At 49.7% G+C, this 22,064-nt stretch overlaps 1 protein-coding gene across 1 annotated transcript in view; it reads left to right on the forward strand.

Moving 5' to 3' along the window:
• KSR1 (kinase suppressor of ras 1) overlaps positions 1–22,064 on the forward strand; it is a 143,878-nt gene that overhangs the window by 76,226 nt on the left and 45,588 nt on the right. Inside the window, 1 exon segment of the mRNA XM_081115643.1 lies at positions 3,099–3,239. Coding sequence (XP_080971769.1) covers positions 3,099–3,239 — 141 coding nt within the window.

Consider the following 22,064-nt stretch of genomic DNA (forward strand, 5'->3'; position numbering starts at 1 on the left):
GAGGTAGACACGGTCTCTGCTCTGATGTGTAATAACAGGGGGACTAACCCAGTCATAGGGGGGTTTCCTTTATAGTTCAGTCCTCCAATAGACCATGAATGGGCTGGATATTATCATTCCTGTTGTACAGGTGAGAAAACCAAGGCTCAGAAATATTAATGAACTTCTCCGAGGTCGCACAACTGGTAAATGTGCAGAACCTAGATTTGAACCCAGATTCTGTTAAACTCCAAAGCCTGTTTTATGTCGCTGCCCTGGGAGCTCGTATCTGTTGGGGGAAACCATGTCAGAAGCTGGACTATGAGGCCGGCTGTGATAGCGGCCGCTGTGGAGACTTAGCACACTCGGAAGGGGTGACAGGAACTCTAATCAGGCCCAGGAAGTCTTGCCCAGGCCAAGGACACTTGTGACTGGAGGAGGAGGGGACTTCTGGCCAGAGCAGACAGTTTGAGCAGAGGACCTATAGGAAAGTATAGGAAATATTTCAGGAATATTTCCTAGGTGAATGTGTGCCTGGAGGGCAGGGTGAGCCAGAGATGGAGTAGAGATGAGCCTAGAAAAGAAAATTGGGGCCCTGATTTTGGAATTGGCTTCTGGTCACACTGGGAGGGATGAACCAGAGTGGGGTGAGCTTGGGTCATGGGCATGAGTGCCTCTGCTTAGCCCTTTAGGATACAAGAGGCATCTGTGTCTTTATGTTTGTGAGCTCCATGCTCTGAAGATGTTCCTAGGGGCTTAGGTTCCATAATAGGATAGCAAATATACTTTTTTAAAAATTAATTTTTTAATTGAGAGAGGAAGGGAGAAGGGAAAAGAGAAAGAGAGAAGGAGGGAAGGGAGGGAGAGAGAGAGAAAGAAAAACATTGATGTGAGAGTGAAACATTGATCTGTTGCTTCTCTCATGTACCCTGACCAGAGATTGAACCCACAACATTTCAGTGTACGGCAGGATGCTCCAACTCACTGAGCCGCCCAGCCAGGGCAGCAAATGTACTTCTTGTGTGGCAACCTGGGAGTTACCAGCCTCAGCAGAGAATGCCTAATGAGTAATGTCTATTCTGGGTACCAAGGGGCACGGAGTGCAGGCATGTCGTGGGTTTATCTCTGTCTAGGTTTCACTCAACATAGAAACTGCGCAACTGAGTGGAATTAGTTTTGTTCTGACTCAGTGTTCCCTCTCTAGCAATTGCCCTCACTTGCCGCTGAACCCTCTGAAGACGGCAGGACTTAACAGAGCTCAGGGTGACGAGAGCAGGCCAGTTCCCGAGTCTAGCGGATTGTGAGCTTGGGACCAAACAGCTTTCTGGGGAGGTTTCAGAAAGGCTGCTGCAGAAGCAATGGTTTTGTTGTCATTATAGGTCTCATTTCATGCCTCACATCCCTCCAGCCACAAGGGTTCTTTCCCTAGAGTCTATGGAAAGAATTCTGGGTGTTCATGAATTTGGAGAGGAAAATTGTTACCTTATTTTCATTAACCTTGCCTGAAATTCAGTATGCTGTTCAATTTGGATTAGGCAACAAGGCACAGTTGTCTTAGCAAGTATGTGTGCCTTGGTCATCAGCAGAAATCACAGCTGTTTCCATATCATGTTACAGATGTGGAGCTGTCTGAAAAAGCACAGCCTCAAAGTTAGATAACCATGAGACCCACTGCTAGGTGGGAGTTACTGCTTTAATAAGGAAGCTTTATACTCCATCACAATTTCAAGTAGTATTTTAATAAATGTATTTACATGCAATCCATTTCCTTTATTATCCTAAGTGTTTTGTTTTATGCACTTAAAAGCATTATTCTTAGAGATGCGGACCTCCTCAGACTGCCAAAGGGTCCATGGTGCAAAAATGGTCAAGAACTCCTCTTGGAAATCAGGAGCCTTCCTAGATATTTCACATTCGAAATTATAATTATCATTAATTATTTTTCAGTATTGTGACTGCTGTTTAGAGAAATATACTGAGATAGGTACAGATGGAAGATAAAGGAATGTATTAACAACACAACCCTTTGAGGGGTAGGAGGACTGGGAAGTGACTTTGAAGGTGGTGCTTGAAAGTCACCAACATGAGGCCATTAGAATGTGGTCAGCATCTCTGCAGCTCTCACTGGGTCCCGGGGTCGCTCGATCTCAGCCGAGCCAGGACCCTGGTCCTCAGATTGTGCACTCATTTCCCTCTACTGGAGTCCATTCCCCATTGTTAATCAACCCCGGGCTGTGCTCTCCCTGCACGTCTTGCCCCCTCTGTGTTCCTCAGTACTGCGCGGGGCCACCCAGATGGAGCCCGGTATTTGTCAAAGAGAACATCAGGCCGGCCATATTTAAACTTACAGTATTTGAAGTTTTAGTCTTTTGAAAGCTGTGGGCATTCTTCCCCTGGAAAATGCAGACTCACATGCCTGAGATTTGCATACACTTCAGGGTGTGGGCCCTGAAAGCCTTGCTAATACTGCCGTAGCCCAGTAGGCATGGCCAGTACACTTGGGCCAGGCCAGCACTGTTTTATTTTTTCTCAGCCTCCCTGAGAGGGAGGTTCTAGTATTATCCCCATTTTCTGGAGGAGGGAACTGAGGCTTTCCTGGGGGTGGGGCGTTAAATAACTTGTCCAAGGTGACAGGGCTGGGGTGTGCCTGAGCCCCCAGATTCCAACCCAGGCAGTCTGATTCTAGGCTGGACACATCCCAAGTGGAAGGTTACTCTTTGTTCTCAAACCCCGACACCTTCCATATCATCAATTACTAACCCTCCCCCCCCAACCTGCCTTCCCCCCCCCCTCCAGCAGAAGGTCTGTCTGATGTTTCAGCCTGTCTGTTCTGACTAGTCCTTGCCTATTCCTCGCTGAGGATCATGGTGAAGCCTGAGGCAGTGTCAGCCGTCCTTGGGTGGGGTAGGGGGCTATGGGTGGTTCTCCAGGTTCTCTGCTGGCTCTCCCACATCCTTCTCCTCTCTTCCCTCCCCTTTTTTCTGCTTCAGCACGTCGGAATGGCAGCAAAGGGAGACCCAGCAGACTCCTGCTTGCCAGAGCTCCCCTATAGTGTGCTCAGGGTGGCCCTGTGCATGTGCCCTGAATGAACCGCCTTCTCTTTTCTGGGCTCCCCGCAGGCAAAGCTGGTCCGGTATATTTGCAAGCAGCGGCAGTGCAAGCTGAGTGTGGCTCCTGGTGAGAGGACCCCAGAGCTCAACAGCTACCCTCGCTTCAGTGACTGGCTGTACACCTTCAATGTGAGGCCGGAGGTGGTGCAGGTATGTGGGCCACGGGGCTTGGACCAGGGGCTAGGGCATGGGGTGGGTCAGGCAAAGGGACCACACACAAGCCCAAGGACAGGTCCGCTGTGGCTACAGCTGAGGGCTAATGCCATCTACTCTCAGGAAGGGGGGATGTGGGAGGACAGCAGCAGCAGGAGGGAGAGCCACCCAGGGTAAATGTGGCTCCAGCATGTGTCCTGGGTGCCCCTGCTTTATGAGTCAGACAGCCTAACCACGCCGGTCATTTATTGTTTTACCATAAGGACAGCGGCCAACATTTCTGGAAACATTGGCCATGTGACAGACACTGTGTTAAACACTTTGTAGAGATAATCTCACTTAGCCCTCACAAACCCTGTGGAGGAGTGACTATCACCATTGCCATTTTATACTTGAAGAAAAGCATAGATGGTTAAATGACTTGTTAAAAACCGTAAGTGATAGCTTTGGGATTTGGAAACAAAGGCCTGAGTTTAATTTTCTCTGTAACTTAATAGACTGTTTCCCCCCCTTTGCTCTCTCTTCCCATCATCCAGCCAACCTACCCACCCACCAACTAATCAACCAGTACCCATGGAGTGGGTACCTGCTTCGAAGAGTTGGGTACAGGACAGCTCTCATGGGGCATAAATAAAGCAATGCGTGGCAGGTGCAGTTCACCCAGTCAGGTCTTTTAAATCCCTTCCTTCTGAAATTAAAGATTGACTCTTGCTATTGTTTTAAAAGTAATATGAATTCATTGTACGTAGATACTTTAGAAAACAGAAAGAGGGAGGAAAACTCACATTGGTATTTCCACCACTCAGAGAAAGTCTATGATCGTTAAGATTTTGGTATTTCTTTCTAGTCTTTTTTTTCCCTTCTATTATTTAAGTCTTTTAAATTTTTCCAATGGGTTAGATCTGTATAGTCTGAGGTAGTCACTAGCCAGTGTGGCTATTGTTACTTGGCAGGTAGCAAGTCCACATTGAGATGTGCTGTAATTTCAAAGATATAAATTCACGGATGTGCTGCATTCTGAAGACTGGGTACAGGAAAAAGAAAGTAAAATATTTAATAACTTTTTATGTTTAGTATATGTTGATGACACTGTTTCGGATATATTAAGTTAAATAAAATGTTATTTAAATTAATTTTTACTTTTTAAAATCGGGCCACTCAAAAATTAAAATTTAAGGATGTGGCTTGCATTATATCTCTATGGGGCATCGCTGGTTTAAACCATCCTGAATAAACATTTTTAGATTTTGGCTCTTATTATTTGATATGCTAATCACCATGTTTTCCCTATATTCTCATACTTAGTAAACCCCTTCTTTCTCTAAGTGGCTGTATAATGTTTGATTGAGTGTAATATGTGATATAGTTTTACCAGGTAGAGGTTAATTTCAGTAGTTGGTTATTACATATAACACAGTGGTTAATATTATTTATGAAGCTATCTGTATATTTATGGATTTTCACTAGGAAGTGACATGAACATAAAAGGTTCCCGTCATGGAATTGGGGAGTAAATGGGGGATCCGCAGGGAATCCCCCAGCACCTTACAGGCTCCTGGCCTTGGCCCTGGCCCCGGTGGCCCTCATATTTGTGGGATATGCCAGCCTTTAAGAAGCTGGCAGAAAGGAGTTTGCCAGTGTGAAGGTTGAGGGAAACTGCTTTGTGAGATGGCGTTTCCTTGAGCGTATTAAGTTAGACGCACACAGGCACTTAATAGGCACAAGGAACCACATCTTCCTCGCCCACCCACCTGCCTGACAGTTTTCTGCCATACAGGAAGGAGCTCTGAACATGTAATGGTTCATCCATAATGACATTTAATAAAACCATGGACTTGGAGACTGTGGAGAATTGAATGGCTTATTTAGGCCCCAGCCCAACCTCAGCATTCACCCCCTCTCTTCCTAAGGTCTTAGAGATGGAAAGTAGCTTCTCCTCACACTCCTGTCTGTAGCTCACAGTTGAGGACACCGGGGCCCCACAAGGACAGTGCCTTGCCCAGCATCTCATCATCACCATCCCTGCTTGACAGATGAGAACCACCGGGTTCCGAGGGCTCTACGAGGGTCTCTGAGCTAGTAGCAGGGACAGTTTAGACCCGGCCTGCTGGACTCCAAACTGTACCTTCTGACTTCCTTTCTTAGGCCTAAGGCATCTTTGGCAGATGACTTAGCTCCTTGAAGGAGTTCCCTTGGATCTGCAGAGATCTGAAGTGTGCAGGAGACTCAGGTGTGCCCAGGGCAGAAGCCAGCACCATGGAGACCAGCTGCAGGGGCTGTTTGGCCCCTGGAGAGCCCTGTGATGGCAGCTGGAACAGGGGCCTTCAACCATTCCCAGAGACGTAGCAGATACCGAGTCAGGTGATGTTTGAATCACCAAGTCCTGAGTCAGAGCTGGGTGGTAAATGAGGGCCAAGCTCATTTGCATGCAGGGGTGTGACAGGCAGGAGGGCCCCAAAGCCACATGTGGTTTGAGGCCAGCATGCTACCTGGCCTAGTGGAGGACGGGGGCAGATCTGAGCAGAGAGCCCTGTGGGGATGGGGAGGGTTCAGGGTGAGACAGCAGGAATGTCTCCAGCTGCCCATGAGGTGACTTAGAGATCATGAGGTGGCTCTGAAACTAACATATCTCAAGCAGAGAGCTTGTTCTTCTCCTTCCGTACATATAGGCAGGCTTTCTCCCCAGCCCATCTTCCCATCTTAGAAAACGGTAGTGTTACCTACCACAGGGAATCATTGCCTGGGTGTCACACCATCTTCCCCAAACAAACTCTCCAGACCCTTTTCTTTATTAAATTTATTGGGGTGACATTGGTTAATAGGATCATGTAGTTTTCAGGTGTAGATTTCTATGATATTCTCTTTTTTAAAATTAAATTTATTGGTGAGACATTGGTTAATAGAGTCATATTGGTTCATACCCTTTTCTGAAGATCGTTCTGCATCTTCCCTTCAAATCTCACATCGGTTCTTGGTCCCCGGCCAGAGTATTCTCGAGGATGGGAGAAGGGCTGTTTCCTTTAGTAATCCCAGCCCCTGCTAACTGGGGAGTGGGGAGGGGATGCCTTCCCTCGGCTCTGCTCCCTGCATGTGTTTCTCCTTGCACATGTCTGGGAGCACAGCAGTGGGGCTCAGAGTTAGAGGGCTCCCCAGACACAGGCCTCAAGGCCGGTCCCAGGGTGTGGTTCTATTTTATTCTGTGCTGTTTTGTTTTTTTAACCCAGTCAGTTGTTTGGGCTCTGACTGGTACCCACCCTACCCACCCTAGGCCCTGATGGATCCTGTGTGCTCTCAGTAAAAATTGGTTCTGCCCATCAAACATAGGTGCAAATTTCAGAAACCAAAGTTCCAAACAGCAGAAAAACCCTGGCCTTTCCAAAGTTGACCTCAGAGATAGAACAGAAGTCTAAACCATTGTTTATTTTCTTAAATAACCATTTTGTTTTGGGAAAGTTTTTGGTTTATAGGAAGGCTGCAGAGATAGCACAATTCCCATACAAACCCTTCACCCACTTTCCCGTCACCAGCATCATGCGTTGCCACTGTACACTTGTCAAGCTAAGAAAACAACACTGATTCATTACTGTTTACTAAACTCTAAAATCTATTTGGATTTCACCAGTTTTTTCATTAATGTTCTCTTTCTGTTCTAGGATCCAGTCGAGGGTACCACATTGTTTTTAGTTACACATAAATTTGTTTCCCTTTTTTGTTATAGCTGCTAAAATAGAATCATAGAACATAAATTCTTCTGTAAGTTTTAGTCTTAATCTCATCTCTCTGTTAAATCCATACAGATCCATCTATTCTTCACAGTAGACTAGTAAGAGAGACTTCTTCAAGCTATCTTAGGGATGGCTGTGTTTGAGAAGTGCCCACCTGCGCACATAGAGGCACCCACAGAGCTCATTGGCCTGTGCCCAGAAGAGGCTGTGTGCCCAGCAGCATGGCTCTTGGCGTAAGGGGAGCCCTTGGCAAATATCTGCTGGTGAAGGAGGTACTGAAAGTTGCCATGGAATGGAGGCTGGAGATGCCAGACTTTAAAACCAGGACTCTTATCTCTCTGCCTTTTGTTGTTTGATTTTTGGGAGAAGGTATCCAAATCCTTGAAGTCAGGCTATTTTTTTCGGCTGAGCTCTCAGTGCTGAAGCGCTCTGGAACTGGTGCGATCAGTAATCGGTGATTTACCCCAGGGCTGCTCCCCAAGGGCTCTGGGGATGGTCTTCATGTGGTAGGATTTGTCCCCTTGGCCTCTTTGCTGAGTTCTCTGCTGATCTTGACCCTTCATGGCTTCCTGACTGGGGCCCTGATTTTTCTCTCTGGAAAATACACGCATTATACATGTGTGGAGCCAGATGTGTGTGTATATATAATCTTCCTTTTCAACATTGCCCTCCTGGGGTCCATTTCTCTAGGGTTATCTAAATATTATTTCAGCTTTGGGCTTTAGATTGTGGTCACTGGTTTGTGGTCATCGAGTTTCCAGGAAATAATGTCTTTCTGCTGGATGAAGAGAGTGGATGGATGTGGAAGGTGCCACGGGGTGGTGGTTGTATTTCCCGGTTTCTGGGTGGGTGAAGGGGCTCTGTCTACACTTGATTCCCTTCCTACCTGAGTCCAATCTCAGCCCTCTGCTGCTCCAGAGCCTGCTGTGGTGCTTCCGACACGCGTGGCCTCTGGTTCCCTCTTCTGGGGATGGTGGAGACAGATAACTTGGGAGACACCTTTGTGTGTTTACTCATTTGTCAGACCTTGGTCTAGAGTGATGCTGTCCAATAGTACTTTCTGTGATAGAAACATCCTACACTGTTCCATCCAACGTGGGAGCCACCAGCCACATGTGGCCATGGAGCACTTGAAATATGCGTAGTGTGACCGAGAAACTGAAATTTAAATTTTATCCTAATCAATTTTAATTTAAATAGCCATATGGCTGTTGCTGTATTGGGCAGTGCAGTCTGGAGCCTGCCCTGGTGGGGCCCTGTGCTGAGACCTCAGATGCGAAAGACCCTCTCCCCGGTGTCAGGAGCTCACAGGCTGGATTGAAACACACGTGGAGAACTGCCACCAAATGCCCTGGTGGAAGCTTGTCTGGGGTCTGTGGAAATGTCAAAGGAGGACCAGTACCAGGGAGAGCTTCCCTCAGAGTTGGAGCTAGCCTGGCGGGAAAGGGAAGAGCATGTCAGGAGGAGGGAACAGTACCTGGAAAGGCCCTGAGGTCTGAGAGGGCTGGTGCTGACCTCACAGGAAGGGTTTGAAAGGGCCTGGTCTGGGAGGAGGCTGGTGAGGTCATAGGGTGGGTTCACAGAAAGCACAGGGGTTGGGGTTTTATCTGGGATATCACTGGGAAGTGTGTGTGTGAGAGAGAGAAAGCGCGCAAGAGAGAACGTTAGAATTGTTTTAGGGAAATCAAACTCCTAGGAGCGAGGAGGCTAGATTTGTCATGGGGACGGGGGTGGGGTGGGGAGTGCCTACTTGGAGGGTTGGTGGCCCCAGGGGCGAGGCAGTGAGTAGGAAAGTGAGTTTAGAGGAGTTCTCCCTCCCTAGACATCTAGAGCCACACACTGACTGTTTCCACCACCGCCACCCCCTTCCACAGGTTAAAAGCTAAAAGTCACAGCTTCATGTTCTGGCTGCAGCTGGGGAAATGATTTCAGAGCCCGCTGGCATGGGGCCATTTTTTTTCTCTAGCAATTTCCCCTTTGGAAGTTGTTAAAGGAAGCGGCAGGCGCTGCCGGGATCAGTCCTAGCAGGCGGTGGTGGGTGCGGTGGTGGGTGCTGCAGGGGCTGGGATCCCAGGGCCGGGGCGCGGGCTGCAGGCCCCCCTGAGTCAGTCCTCACTGGTGGTGTTTTCTGGAACGGAAGATGGAAGTGGGTCTGGTAAGGGATTTTTGTTGTGGCCTGGCTGGACAGGCTTCTCGCTCCCCCTTTTCCTATCCTTGCATTCCCATGTTTAAATTCAGGCCTTTTCTTGGGGATGGGGTGTCTCCCTGACCTCTGCCACTATCTTGGTCTCCCACTGTCTGGGAGTGGTTGTTGCTGGGGCGGGGGTGGGGCGGCGAATGTAGGCTGTATGAAGTGGGAGGCTGTGTGACATTAAACCAGAAAAGTGAACTGGCCCCTGGGTACAGCTTTAATCAGCATGAACCCTGCTGCCTTCTTAGCCTCTCCTCCCCATCCACCTTCCTCTTGACCTGCCCTCTCCCTTTGGGACCCAGAGGCCGAACTTGTGACAGCCTTGCTGTTTGGCAGCTGGGAACCTCCTCAGAATGTGGCATGCACCCTGGTGATCTGGGCTTGGGGGGTTGCCTTGGTTCCGAGGAATTGAGATCTCAGTACCAGCCCAATGGGCATGGGCCACAGAGCTCTCCCCACTTAGGATGGGGAGATGGGACTGGCATGCTGGCATAACCCAGCCAGCCAGGAGAAGAGCTGAGGTTGGGATATGGAAGGAAGGGAAAGAGCTGCAGGGTGGTATTTACCATCCTATATAACCCTTATACCTGGGGTGGGGTAGGGAAGACACTGTGATCCCCATTTTATGGCTAAGCAAACTGAGGCTCAGAGCTGTTGAGTGAGGTGTTAGCATCACACAGCTAGCTGATGGCTCGGCTGGGGTTCAAACTCACGTCCTTGTGACTCCAAAGCCAGGCTTATCTTCCTACATGATTTTGTCATCTGACATCCTACCCAGAATGGCCCAGCCTGGGGCTACCGTATGTACTTATATAATTGAATTGAGCTTTCTCTCAGTCTCCCTTCCCCTCCTCCTCCCCATCTTCCTACCCCCCCCCATTCTTTCTTCCTCTCTTCCTCCCTCCCCCTGTCCTTCTGTTCCACACTCCCCTCCTTCCTTCTTTCCTTTAAATCTGTTTATTCTACACCCATTGGTCCCTTACCCTGTACCCAGATTCATTATCACAGGGGATTGATTATGAACAAAATACGGTCTTCCCTGGGAGCTTACAGGGTGGTGGGCCGTACACATCTGCAGATAACCACAATGCCAAGCAGACTGACGGGCCCCGAGGGAAGAAAGGATGAGATGTGGCAAGATGCAGAGCTGGAGGTCTGTTCCTGTTTTTCCCTATTGGTCCAGTCATGCACTCGCTCAGTAAGTGTATTTCCCGCCTATTGTGTGCCAGCTACTATTCTGGGCGTCGCATCTGAGTTCCTGTCCTTACGGAACTTGCATACATCACTCTCTCCAATCAATGAAGTGATGTACTTTCCTGAACCTGAGCCAGAGTGTCCTGTTTTAAGCTTCTGAGAGTAGGGGTGCCCCTGCTTTCTAGATCTCTGAAAACTCATGAGCACGACTATTCTGCTTAGCCCTATACTGGCTGGCACTTTTGAGAGGTGAACCCATCTCCTTGCTCCTTGAATTTCTGAGCTGCCCAGCCCAGTGAAAATTTATGAGACTGGAAGCACTACATGGGCAGGGACCTGGCTGTTGTGTTCACTGCTTTGGCATAGAGTATTTAGCATAGAGTAGGTGTTCTTATTGAATGACTGAGTTCATCCAAAGAGTTTGGTGTCTTGGGCCGAGGTGGTCCCAGGAGCTCTCAGCTGGGATTGTGGAGGTTGAATTGCAAGGACCTCCTGAGGAGGTCTTTGGGCTGCTCATAAGAGGCCTAGGGTTCCTGAGCGGCCTCTGGTTTCTGTTGGTGATGAGCTGGGTTGAGCAAGACTGTGTGCCTGTAGCCCTCCTGTGAGATGACTTTGGCTTAGTGTGTACCTGAACCTCCTCTGAAACCACCTAGCTCCTGGGCTGTCAGTTTGTGTCTGTCCCTCCTGCCGCAGGGACTACCTGCCTCTAAAGCAAGATTGCTCTAGAACAGATCTGACCAGCTAGATATTAGGAAACTTGTGTCAACACCACGCTGTTTTAATTCTTATAAAGCCAAAGTCTCTTTTCGCATTACCCTTCTTTTTTGAAAAGTCAGTGTATAAATTTCACTGGCCCTTGCTTCCAGCTGTATACCTTCGGGCAGGCAGCGAGACTGGAAAACATGACTGCTTAAAAGCATGACTCCTGGAATCTGGTGTTGGGCAGCAGACAAAAGCTTAACTTTGCCACTTGTCAGTGCTGTGATCATGGACAAGTCCCTTGCCTCTCTGACTGAGGCTGTTTACGCATCTGTCAGTTAACTGAGGAGTCATTTCTGATCCCTTCCGTTTCCTCAGTCTCCACATTCAGTTGACTGGCAAGTCCCATGAGCTCTATTTTCAAATATATATCCAAAGTCTATGCCTCTTTTATAGCACTGCCACCTCCCTAATCCTAGCGACTGCATGGACTTATGCAGTCACACCTACATCACTCTCTGTATCCACTCTTGCTCTCCCCTTTATGTCATTTTTCATGAGCCAAGAGTGATTCTCCTTAAAACCCAAATCTAATCATCATCTCACTTTTCTGAGTACAGTCTTTCATTGGTGTCTTGTTGCACTCAGCATAAAAGTCACCCATGTCCTCACTTTATTACCTTCAAGGCCCTGACATATTTGGCATCTGCCTCCTTCTACATTGGCTCCTGCCCCTTCTCTCTCTTCCCCTCACGTGAGATCATGTCACGTTGTTTCCTGTCATGACCCAGGGCCTTTATATGTTCTTTTCCCTCTGCCTGGAAATTTCTGTACCCTCACAGCTAGCACCTTCTCCCTCTGACAGGAACCCATTTCCTGAGCTCAGGTGGCCCTGACCCCTACCACGTTCCAAAGGTCCATGACCCAGCTTGGGCCAACTGGAGCTCTCCATCTTCCTGGCCCTCTGATCGGTTCTGATATGAGCACATGAACAACGCGAATCCAATCAGAACCTTCCCTGGGCATTTTTGAGCTACAGTTCTGGGGGAAGAAGCTCTCAATAGCCCTAACCCTAACCCTGCTGACAGAAGGAGGTGCATGTACAGATACCCCCTCTCTCAGCAATAACAGTTGCTACTGCAGCACCCTCAGCGCAGGCTCTCCATGGGGATGGGTCACCTTGCTTTCCCCTGGGGGGTTTAAGGGTAACCATTGTGCCCCATTTCCCGAGGGGAAGTACCTCAGGCTCAGGGATGGTGTCTCAAAGGCCTAGACCCTGGAGGGTTATCTGCAGAGGTCATGTTTCTAGAATGTAACAGGGGAACCTATCCCTCAGTTCTTGTTTTTAACATTTTTTCATTGTCTTTACTATGAAAGTAATATTTCTTTTGGAAAATATAGAAAAGCAAAGAAAATAAGTCATCTCTAGTCCTGTACAGAGCTAATTATTGCTTCTTGACTTTTTTCCCCCCTTAAATCCAGTAATTTTACACATATGTTCATTTTCAAAATGTGAAAAGTACAGAAATTAAAGAAAATAATGATACTACTGTTTACTGATGGTTTATCTTATAATCTTACTACACAGAGGAGATGCTACAGATATTTTGGTGTATTTCCTTCCGGTCAGCCTTCCTCGTTGGTTGGTTTGGTGTGTGTGTTTCTTCTTTTTTTATGTAGTTGATTCATGAACTTAGGCTATAATTCTTTAGTGAGTGTTTTCCCAATGTGCCTGGGACCGAGCTGTGAGTTTTTCATGGAGTATCTCATTCAGTCCTTCCAAGAACCCTTTGAGGAGGTGTCTTTGTCCCCTTCACGCTGCTATAACAGAAACACCACAGACTGGTTGACTTACAAACAACAGAAATGTATTTCTCACAGTTCTGAGGGCTGAGAAGTTCAAGACCGAGGTGCCAGCAGATTTGGTGTCTGCTGATGACCTACTTCTTGGGTCATAGATGGCCATCTTCCTGCTGTGTTCTCACACGGTAGAAGGGGCCCTGCAACTCTCTGGAGTCTCGTTTTCCAGAGCATTAATCCCAGTCACGAGGGCTCCACCCTCCTGACCTGACCACCTCCCAAAGACCCGCCTTCAAATACCATCGCAACTGGGATTAGATTTCAGCATGTGAATTTTGGAGAGACACAAATGTTTAGTCCACAGCAGGAAGCAATGCTTGTATCCTTCATATACAATAGAGATAGAGAAACTAAGTGACAGTGTCACTTATCTGAGGCCCCTAGGTGGTAAGTGGTAGAGCCAGGATTCACATCCAGGAAGTCTGGCTCCAAAGCTGGGGTCATGAAACACACACACACATGCACTTTGTATTTTATATTTAAAAAAAATATATTGATTTCAGAGAGAGGAAGGGAGAGGGAGAGAGAGAAACAGCAACAATGAGAGCGAGTCGTTGATTGGCTGCCTCCTGCATGCCCCCCACTGGGAATTGAGTCTGCATCCTGGGCGTGTGCTCTGACTGGGAATTAAACTTTGATCTCCTGGATCCTAGGTCCAATGCTCAACCACTGAGCCATGCTGGCTAGGCCAAACACACACTTGAATTCTCAGATAGGACCATGTTGCACATTCCCTCTGTGATGCCTGAGCATCTTTCCTTTTTAAAGTGACATTTTGTAAATCTAATTACAAATGTTCATTGTAGGAGAATTTGAAAATATAGAAAAGTTAAAAAAAAATAAATCCCCCCACAACTCCCCCAGCCACTGGTTGCCAGCCCCTTAACCTTGTACATTGTTTTTTTTATTTACATATATTAAAATTCACTGTTTTTGGTGTTTAGTTGTATGAGCTTTGATAGCCAGTAGTTTGTATGGCTCTTCCCCTGGGTGTCCAAACCACCCAGTCCCAAACCTGTGAGAGCTACAAGGGAATTGGGGGCAGTGGCAGTTGATGTGGGGGTGGGGGTTCCCCAGATGATTCACTGGGAGGAGGGAGATGATCATCCTGCTCCTTGTTGACTCAGGTCAAACTTTTTGGAGGGGCCAGAGAGGCAGGGAAAACCCTCTCTGTCTGTGGCCTGGCATCGTGGGCGCCTGGCCCCCTGGCCCCCTGGCCCCCTGCAGCGAGGCCCTCTGGAGCCTGTACGTCTCACCCCAGCACCTGCTCTGGGAGGTATGTGCTGACTCCCCAGCTCCCAGGCACAGACTATTTTTGGCCGCAGTGACTGTTCACTACAGTCATGACAACAAAAACTCTCCCTGCCTCGTCCTTCTCTGGGACACTGCACAAGGGCCCGGGGCTGCCAGGACCCTGCGCTCGGGCCCCTCACCATGCATTGCCTGTGGAGCTGGGTGACGGCCAAGGCTTCAAGGGGCACAGCCCCACCGCCTGTGGTGCTGCGAGAAGCACGCGGCCTGGAGCAGCCTGGGCCGGCGGGTTGCGAGGTAGGCGCTGGGCCCTGCCCTGGGATCAGGGATCAGGCAGCCTTCCTGCGAGTCCCTGGAGCGGGTACATTGGTCTGCGCTCCGAGTCCGTGCTTTGCTGACTGTAGAGTGTGCCCAGGGAAATCTGCATGTTGGGGTAGAATGTGACTTCCATTTCATGTTCCATCCCCTTTCTTGTGGTCAAGTGGCTGGGGAACTGGCAGAATCTTCCTGAAGTAGACTTTCCCTGGCCTTCTAGTGAATGGTTCTTGGCTTGTTTGTGCGTTTGGATTGAAGAGGGCACATGTTTGTCTTGAGCCTACCCCTTCTGCAGAGAAAAGAAACAGGTTGCCCCTCGGTGCTTCTGGTCAACCAGGCCAGGGAGGCCAGACCGTGTAGAGACGTGAGTGCTGACTTTGGAGTTACACATGGACCAGGGTCCATCTGATCCAGGCACTGTCGCTCACTTGTCCGGTCTTAAGTGAGGAACTTAATCTCTCTGAACCTCTCTTTCCTTAGCTACCAAGCCGTTGTGCCCAGGCCACCTCATGGGTTGCAGCAGTACCAGCAGTTGTTATTTTTATGATTAGACTGGTTATGAAAAGAGGAAGCTTGTCGTGAAGCTGAATAAGAATCGATGTGACACAGCTCTGGGTGGGCCTCAGCCTTGTCTCAGAACCTGGTGATGTGGGGTTCACTTCTTCTTTCTAAAAAGAAGAAAAGTGTGCGCTGTCACCCATGTGGGCATGGGAAGGGTAGGCAAGGACGTGGAGTTGAGGATTTCTACCCACCCACCACCTTTTAAGTCACCAACACATTAGGGACATGTCATGCTCCAGGTGAGGCCATGAGCCCAGAATGCCATTCCTTCTGGATCCCACAGGGCTCTGGGCCCATGAGCCGAGCACACGGCTTGGCATCCCTGGAGCCAGCGCCTTTGGAGGTGATTCTCAGGGCAGACCTCAGGGAGGTCTTCCCTTTGGCTCACCTCTTCGAGCAGCTCAGGAAACCTGGCAAGAATAAACCTTTCCATGCGTATAAGGAATACCCACTGTGGAGAACGGCGAGCTCTCCATTAGATGTATCTAATGGTAGGATGTATCCTGGTGCTGTCCACTGGCAGGGCCCTGGTTCTGGCGCTATTGTTCTGGGTAGCCAGGCAGGTCCCCTCCCTCTCTGGACCTCAGTAAAATGAGTGTTGGACTAGATCGTCTCTAAGGTCCCTTCGAACTCTGCCTTTGACCTTGGCAGAGGAAGGGTTTCTTTCCTGTTAGCTCATGGATATCCATTGGCCCTTTTCATGCCTTCAGACCCTGGTGACTCTGGTGATGGCCTCCTTGGCCTTGAGTCCCGGCCACCCACTCAGGGCTCCACTGGGCTCCCATTGCTGCTGTGGGGCAGGAATTGTTCATAGTGTTTCTGGAAAACTACAGAGAGGGGCTGCCCACCTCCAGGAACTCCAGAGAGATCTTGGCCACCTAGGTGGACACCTTTGGGGTAGCTATGAAATAATGAGATCCCTGTCCTCAGTCAGATCTGCGTGGGTCTCAGGTCTCCAACACTGGGCTCACTTCCCTGGATCTGTGATACAGCCCCTGGCCCCAAGGGGAGCCCTCCAGACCCCAACAATGGGGCCAGGCATGTGCCAGGGCCCTAAGCGAAGTCGCTGTTGGCCAGTCTGCACATTCTCTGGAGGGTGGGCCTCATTGTCTGAACTCGAGCTCTCGTTCTGTGGATATGGGGGAGGCAGGAGTGGGAGACAGAGTGGAAAACTACAGAGAGGGGAATCCTCTCTTTAATGGTGTGTTTGAACGGGGGAGAAGTAGAAAGGGGAGACATTGGGGACCAGCAAGCCACAAAGTTGGCTGCAGACATGGCCACAACCAGGGTCCCTGTTTATTTGTCAGTGCCTTTACCCTCAGAAGAGCTGAGGTTCCCCACGGTGACACATTTCAAGCCAAACCCATTCCCTGCGCCCGCTGCATACGATTATCAGGCCTCCCAGTTTGCCAGAAATTGTCCCAGTTTAGGGCTACTGTCCCAGGGTAGTTACGGCTCCCCCTTTTCCTCTCAGAAATGTCCCTGTCGGGATGGCACAGCATACCCTCACCCTCCCTCGGGACCCCCTCTTCGCCCAACTGCTGGCCTGGCCTTTGTCCCCATTGCCACCCTGCTCTTCCTCCTCTCACCTGCTGTGGCAACCAGGGACATCGGGGTCTGAGAGCTGCGGGCCTGGGGAAGCTGTGCCCTGGAGCGGGACCGGGTGGTGAAGGGCCTCTGACCCGCCTGCTCACTCAGCTCTGGCCCCTCCACACTACGCTACTTGTGCAAAGAGGGACTTTCCCATTTGCCGGTTCCCCAGAAGCCAAGCGTCACCCTAGTGTTAGTGTTACTCTGTGGCTGCTGGTAAACCCTCCCCCTGTCCTACCCTGACCCCAATCTGGTTTGTTTGTTTGTTTGTTTGTTTTAGAGTATCCTGGTTTTGTCTCAAGTTTTACTGTGGAGGCTGGTAGACAATAGTGGATTTCCCCCCCACAATCAGCAAACACTCTGGGTGTAGAGAACCCCCTGTAGAAACCCACCCATCTCCTCTCTCCACTTGGGAGTAGCATATACTGGGGGGAAGCACACAGCCCCCAAATTGGGGTGTGTGTGTGTGTGTGTTTCTCTATTGTTCAATGTGTCTGGCCATTTTCAAACAGCAGCCAGGAGGAGCAGTTTTGGAAATATGTGTTGATGCCACAGAGAAAGGTGACAAAGTGCAGGCTACCTAGGTGACAGATGTGGGCCTGCTGCGAAGCTGCTTCTGTGTCCCCTTCTGCTGGGAGCGCTGGGGTTTGGCCGGGGTGAAGACATGTCAGCAAAGCGGGGGGTCGGGAAGGAAGGAGCAGCAAGGCCCAGGTCCACCAGGAGATGGAGCCCAGCATAGGTGATGTGTGTTCATTGAGTGGCTGAATGAATGACCCACTGGAGAGGGGTTACAAATCCAGCCCACCACTGGTTTTTTCTACAGCCTTGTGAACTAAGAATGGTTTGCACATTTTTAACGGGTAAGGAACCAAAACGAGAAGAATTTCGACATGTGAAAATTAAATGAAATTCAAGTTTCAGTGTCCATACTAAAGTTTTACTGGTACATAGCCACACCCAGTCTGTTTACACTCTCTCTGTGGCTGTTTGGGTGCTCCCTTAGCAGAGTTGAGTAGCTGTGACAGAGACCATACGGCCTGCAGAGCTGAAAATACTCTCAGGCCTGTTCAGCAAAATAGTTCCTGCCAGTTCCTATGCTAGGTACTTTGGAGTTTACAGGAGAAAGAATGGGGCCTGGGAGGCAGCCACAAGTCAGGCTTTCCAGGGGAGTAGTGCCAAGCCCCTTGGGTGGTAGTGGTGGCTGTGGTGATGGCAGATGCTAGCAATCTGGCCTCAGGCAGAGGCAGAAAGCACCCAAGTGCTGCAGAGGGCAGGAGGGGACCTGAGGAGCTGCCCAGCAGGACAGTCGAGGGGATTGAGAAGGAATGTGAGAGACAAGACCCCCTGAGAGGCCTGCAGCTGCTTTTAACCCACAGTTGGAGCTCAACCCGACTGCATGGGGTAGGGCAGGGTGTGGAGCCAAGAAAGCCAGATGTGACCTGTGATGCCAGGTAGGCTCTGCCCTGGAAAAAAGAGCTCGTTTTATAGAGCAGAAAAGTGGGCACCAGCGCAGGCAGGGCCAGCTGACTGGGACTAGGTAGAGATGGCCATGCCTCAGCCTCACCAATTGGGCTATGTGGCCTTGAGCAAGTTAGCTACTCTCTCTGAGCTTTATCACCCATCTCAGGATGTTATGAAGAGCGCATGTGCTGACCTTTTATATTCCTTTAGCAGAGTGCCTGGCACCCAGGAAATGCATAATAAATGCTCATCACTCACCCTTCATGGCTCTCTCCTCATCTCCCCTTCAACCTTCATCCCTCACCCTCCACACCCCATCTCACCACTGCGCCATCTTTCTGAGGCTCTCAAGCCCAGACATACCAATACATGGGCCAAAGACAATTACTCCCTGAAGATTCTAGCTAGGCTCCCTACTCTGTGAGCCCCCACTCTGCCTTGTGAAAGGGAGGCCCTTTTGTATGCGAAAGGACATCTCCTGGGACAGCTATGCACTTGGGTTAGGCTCGGGTTTAGCTGAAGGAGGCCAAGCCCCAGAGCACAGCCCTGCCCTGGCCAGATCCAGCTTCTGAGCTGGGCATTCTGAGACCTTTTCTGCCCTGGGTTACTTGGCTGGACTTAATACCCAGCAGTGTATCTGCCCTCATGGTCACCTCCCCCAGAAATTCTGATTTGATTGGTTTGATGTGGGGCCTGGACATCAGGATTTTTTTAAAGCCCCTCAGGTGATTCCAGGATGCCACCAGGGTTGAGAGCCACAGATCCAATCTAGCCAAACCCACTCATTTTATAAATAATGAAGTCAGAGCCCAGAGAGGAGCAGGGACTGCCCAGCATCAAGAGGGTTCCAAGGACCAAATCTGACCCTTCGTTTGCTGTGCTGGCCAGCTGATAGCTGGTGGAGAGAAGGCCTCCAGGAAGTGGCTGACTTTTCCCAGGGGTAGGATAGTAGAGAGGCTGGGCACAGACCACAGGCAAAGCCAATATCCCCAAGCTGTCTGCTGATCTCCATGGAAACCCCAGGAGGGGCTGTCATTCCCAGGCCCTCTCCACCTCAGACCCTCCTGTGCCTCCCAGAATAACCAGCTATTATCCAAGTCTCACTCTCTCTCTCTCCCAGCCCCAGTGGGAGCAGGAAGGAAGGGGCTCCCTTGCCAACTGGAGGCATGTGGGCTCCCAGCCTGGGCTGCTATAGAAATCTCCCTGCTCTTCTCTGTGTCCTTTCCCAACCCCACTCTGGCCCTGGCTTCACAGGGGTGTGCAGGGCCCTACATCACCATCTCCAGGGTTCTGGGAGTCCACCTCTGGCCTCTGATGTGAACAGTTCCCAGGGAAGCATCTGTGGTGAAGGATCCTGGCCCTTTAATGAACCCCCCGCCAGGGCAGCTGGGGAGGCCTCTGCGCCCCCCTGCCCCCAAGAAATCCAGATTCTGCAAATGGACCTTGCAGCACTGATTGGGGCAATTCCTGACTTTGCTCTAGGTCTAGAAAGCTAAACAGATGCACAAAGTTTGAGTTTACTTCCTGATTTTTCTCCAACTGGCCTTCACCTGATGCTGGCTTGAGCTGCCACGTGGCCCATACGCGGGCTGAGCACGGCGGGTGTGGATGGCTCTGGGTGTAAGCAGCACAGCTTTCTAAGTATAGACCCAGGCAGCCCCGTGGCTGCTGGTAAGTCGCAGGATACCATTTGATACCCCGCCTGGCCGGTGACATCAGCCACTGCCAGCTGCTGAGGGGCACTGCTTGAGTCGTGGTAGGAGGAGATAGCTGGGCCCCTCCAGGGACCTGCACAACCACTGGCCCAGCCTGGCCGTTGTCTAGCTGGAGGCCCAGGCGAAACGGGGCCCCTGGTTCCGGCAGGCCCGCCTCGTGCTCTCCCCTCTTGGTTGAAATAACTTCTGGTCCAAAGTCACTCATAGGCTTTGGAAAGCTGGGCACTTTGTTTCTATGATGGGGTCCCAGAGCCAGGGTGAGCACCTCAGTGAGAAGGCCGGGCCACCCTGTGGTATGTTGCCAAGGACACTTGCTGCTGGGCCACCATTTCTCCCCATTTGCCTACAGAAATAAAGCTTTAGAAGTCACTGATTCGGGAGGTGCTGGGTTCTTCACACAGGGTCTCCGTGCAAGGGTCTGTTTGGTCTGCACAGATTTGCATTAGTTGCATTAATAAAATTTTTATTTTATTAAAATAAAAATTCAGATTTCTTTAGACCTGAAGCTCTGACTCCCGTCCCATAGTCTTACCTCTAACCCCAACACTGCGTAAGGGCAGAGGGTGGGTTTCTGATTAGTATCCCCCTTGCTGTTGCCGGATTTCTTATTGTCCAGTAGATGCAAGAGAAGTGTTTCTAGTACTTGTGTCTCCATCCAAAAATAGATTCAGGGGGCCTCAGGGGGCCTGGCCTTTGGAAGAGGCTGTGTTTTGAGACCCTCACTACCAGGTAACCTGCTGACTGGCGGGTGGCTTCACCGACTGCAGCTTTCAGGTAGAAAGGGTGGTCCCTCTCCCCAGCTAAGTGACCCAACCCTGCAGGGAGGAGGGATTAGAGAGTGGAAGGAACAGTCAGAATCAGTGACAGTGGTGTGCTAAGCACTCTCAGTTCTTGATGGACATGCAGAGTTCACATTCCAGGAAGCGACGCTTGTCCTGGGAGAGGCTGGGGCTGCTCCAGTGTAAGTGGGACCCAGGATTGGAATAATGGAAGGAGTTTTGGGAGCGGCATACCTGGGTTTCAGTTCTGGCCCTGCCATTTATTAAGTAGCCTTGCACGAGGTCTCTGAGCCTCAATAAAATGGGCTTAACAGCCTCTCCTTGCTGAACTGTTTTAAAAGGGGATACTACACGAAGTACTGGGCATATTGTACTGGCAAATAGTTTGTAATAGTAAATGTAGTTGTTATGTTTGAGAACCTGAAACTTGGTGTGGGTGGGGAAGAGAGAACTATAACAAGAGAAAAACAATCCCTTGCATTTTAGTTAGATTGGGGATAGGGTTTCTAGGCTTGTTGGCGTCATGTCCTTGTCTTCCCACAGCACCCCCCTCCCCAAATCAGGCAGCTAAAGGAGCCTCCTCTTGGAAACCTGCTGAGTCATCACAGCCTTGGGAAATGCAAGAGCCTCTTGAGAGCTGAGGAAGCTCCAGGGAGAGAGAGCTGGAGGGTGGTTTCTGTACTTACGTAAAGGTCACTGTCACTGCTGTTTGTTCATCCCCCGACAATATTGCCAACTTGCTTTTCATAGTAAAATGAGGGGAAAAGATGTCACAACTGCATTTTGATGAAGCGTGTTACTGAGGGCAATAAGGGAAAATGTACCAGTGAACAAAAGTTTCTGCCCTGGGACCATTATCTAATCAGTCCTCTCTCTCTCTCTGCTTTTATCATCATCCTGTGACGCTCTAGTTTTATCTTCTAGAAGGATTTCTAACAACCAGGGGTTTGTCCAACCAATGATGAGCTTCTTGGTGCTTTTACTTGTGTGTTTGTTTCTAATTGTTGGTGTGAATCGTTTTAAACAGCTATGAGATTCTTGTCTATAACCCTGGGGATTGAAAAGTATATACAAAAAACACAAAGGTGGAGCGGAAGGGACATGGCCTTATTCCAGGGGCCACACACCAGGCCTCAGCTGTGGCGCCCACCCCCAGGCATCATCACAAAGCCCCCAAACTACTGCCTCACTAACTCACAGCCAGTATCTTTATCAGGTTTCGTTTTGACACTTGAGTCTGAGATTTACAGCAGATTGGATAGATTCACAATAACATTACTCTTAAAATAAATTTAGACACAGCTTGCTAAAATCAATGAAAACCAGCTTAGTTAGATTCTCAAGAACTGTGAGCTTTATATGAATCATTTGATGTGGGATGTCTGGCCTTCTCTGTTATAGAAAATCTGGAAAATATAGAAAGGAGCCAAAGAAGAAAAAAAAAAAGTTCTCACCACTGGTCCCGCAACTCTGAGCTTTCT

Source organism: Miniopterus schreibersii (genome assembly GCF_964146895.1).
Source record: "Miniopterus schreibersii genome assembly, chromosome: 16".
In the NCBI taxonomy this organism is placed as follows: Eukaryota; Metazoa; Chordata; class Mammalia; order Chiroptera; family Miniopteridae; genus Miniopterus; species Miniopterus schreibersii.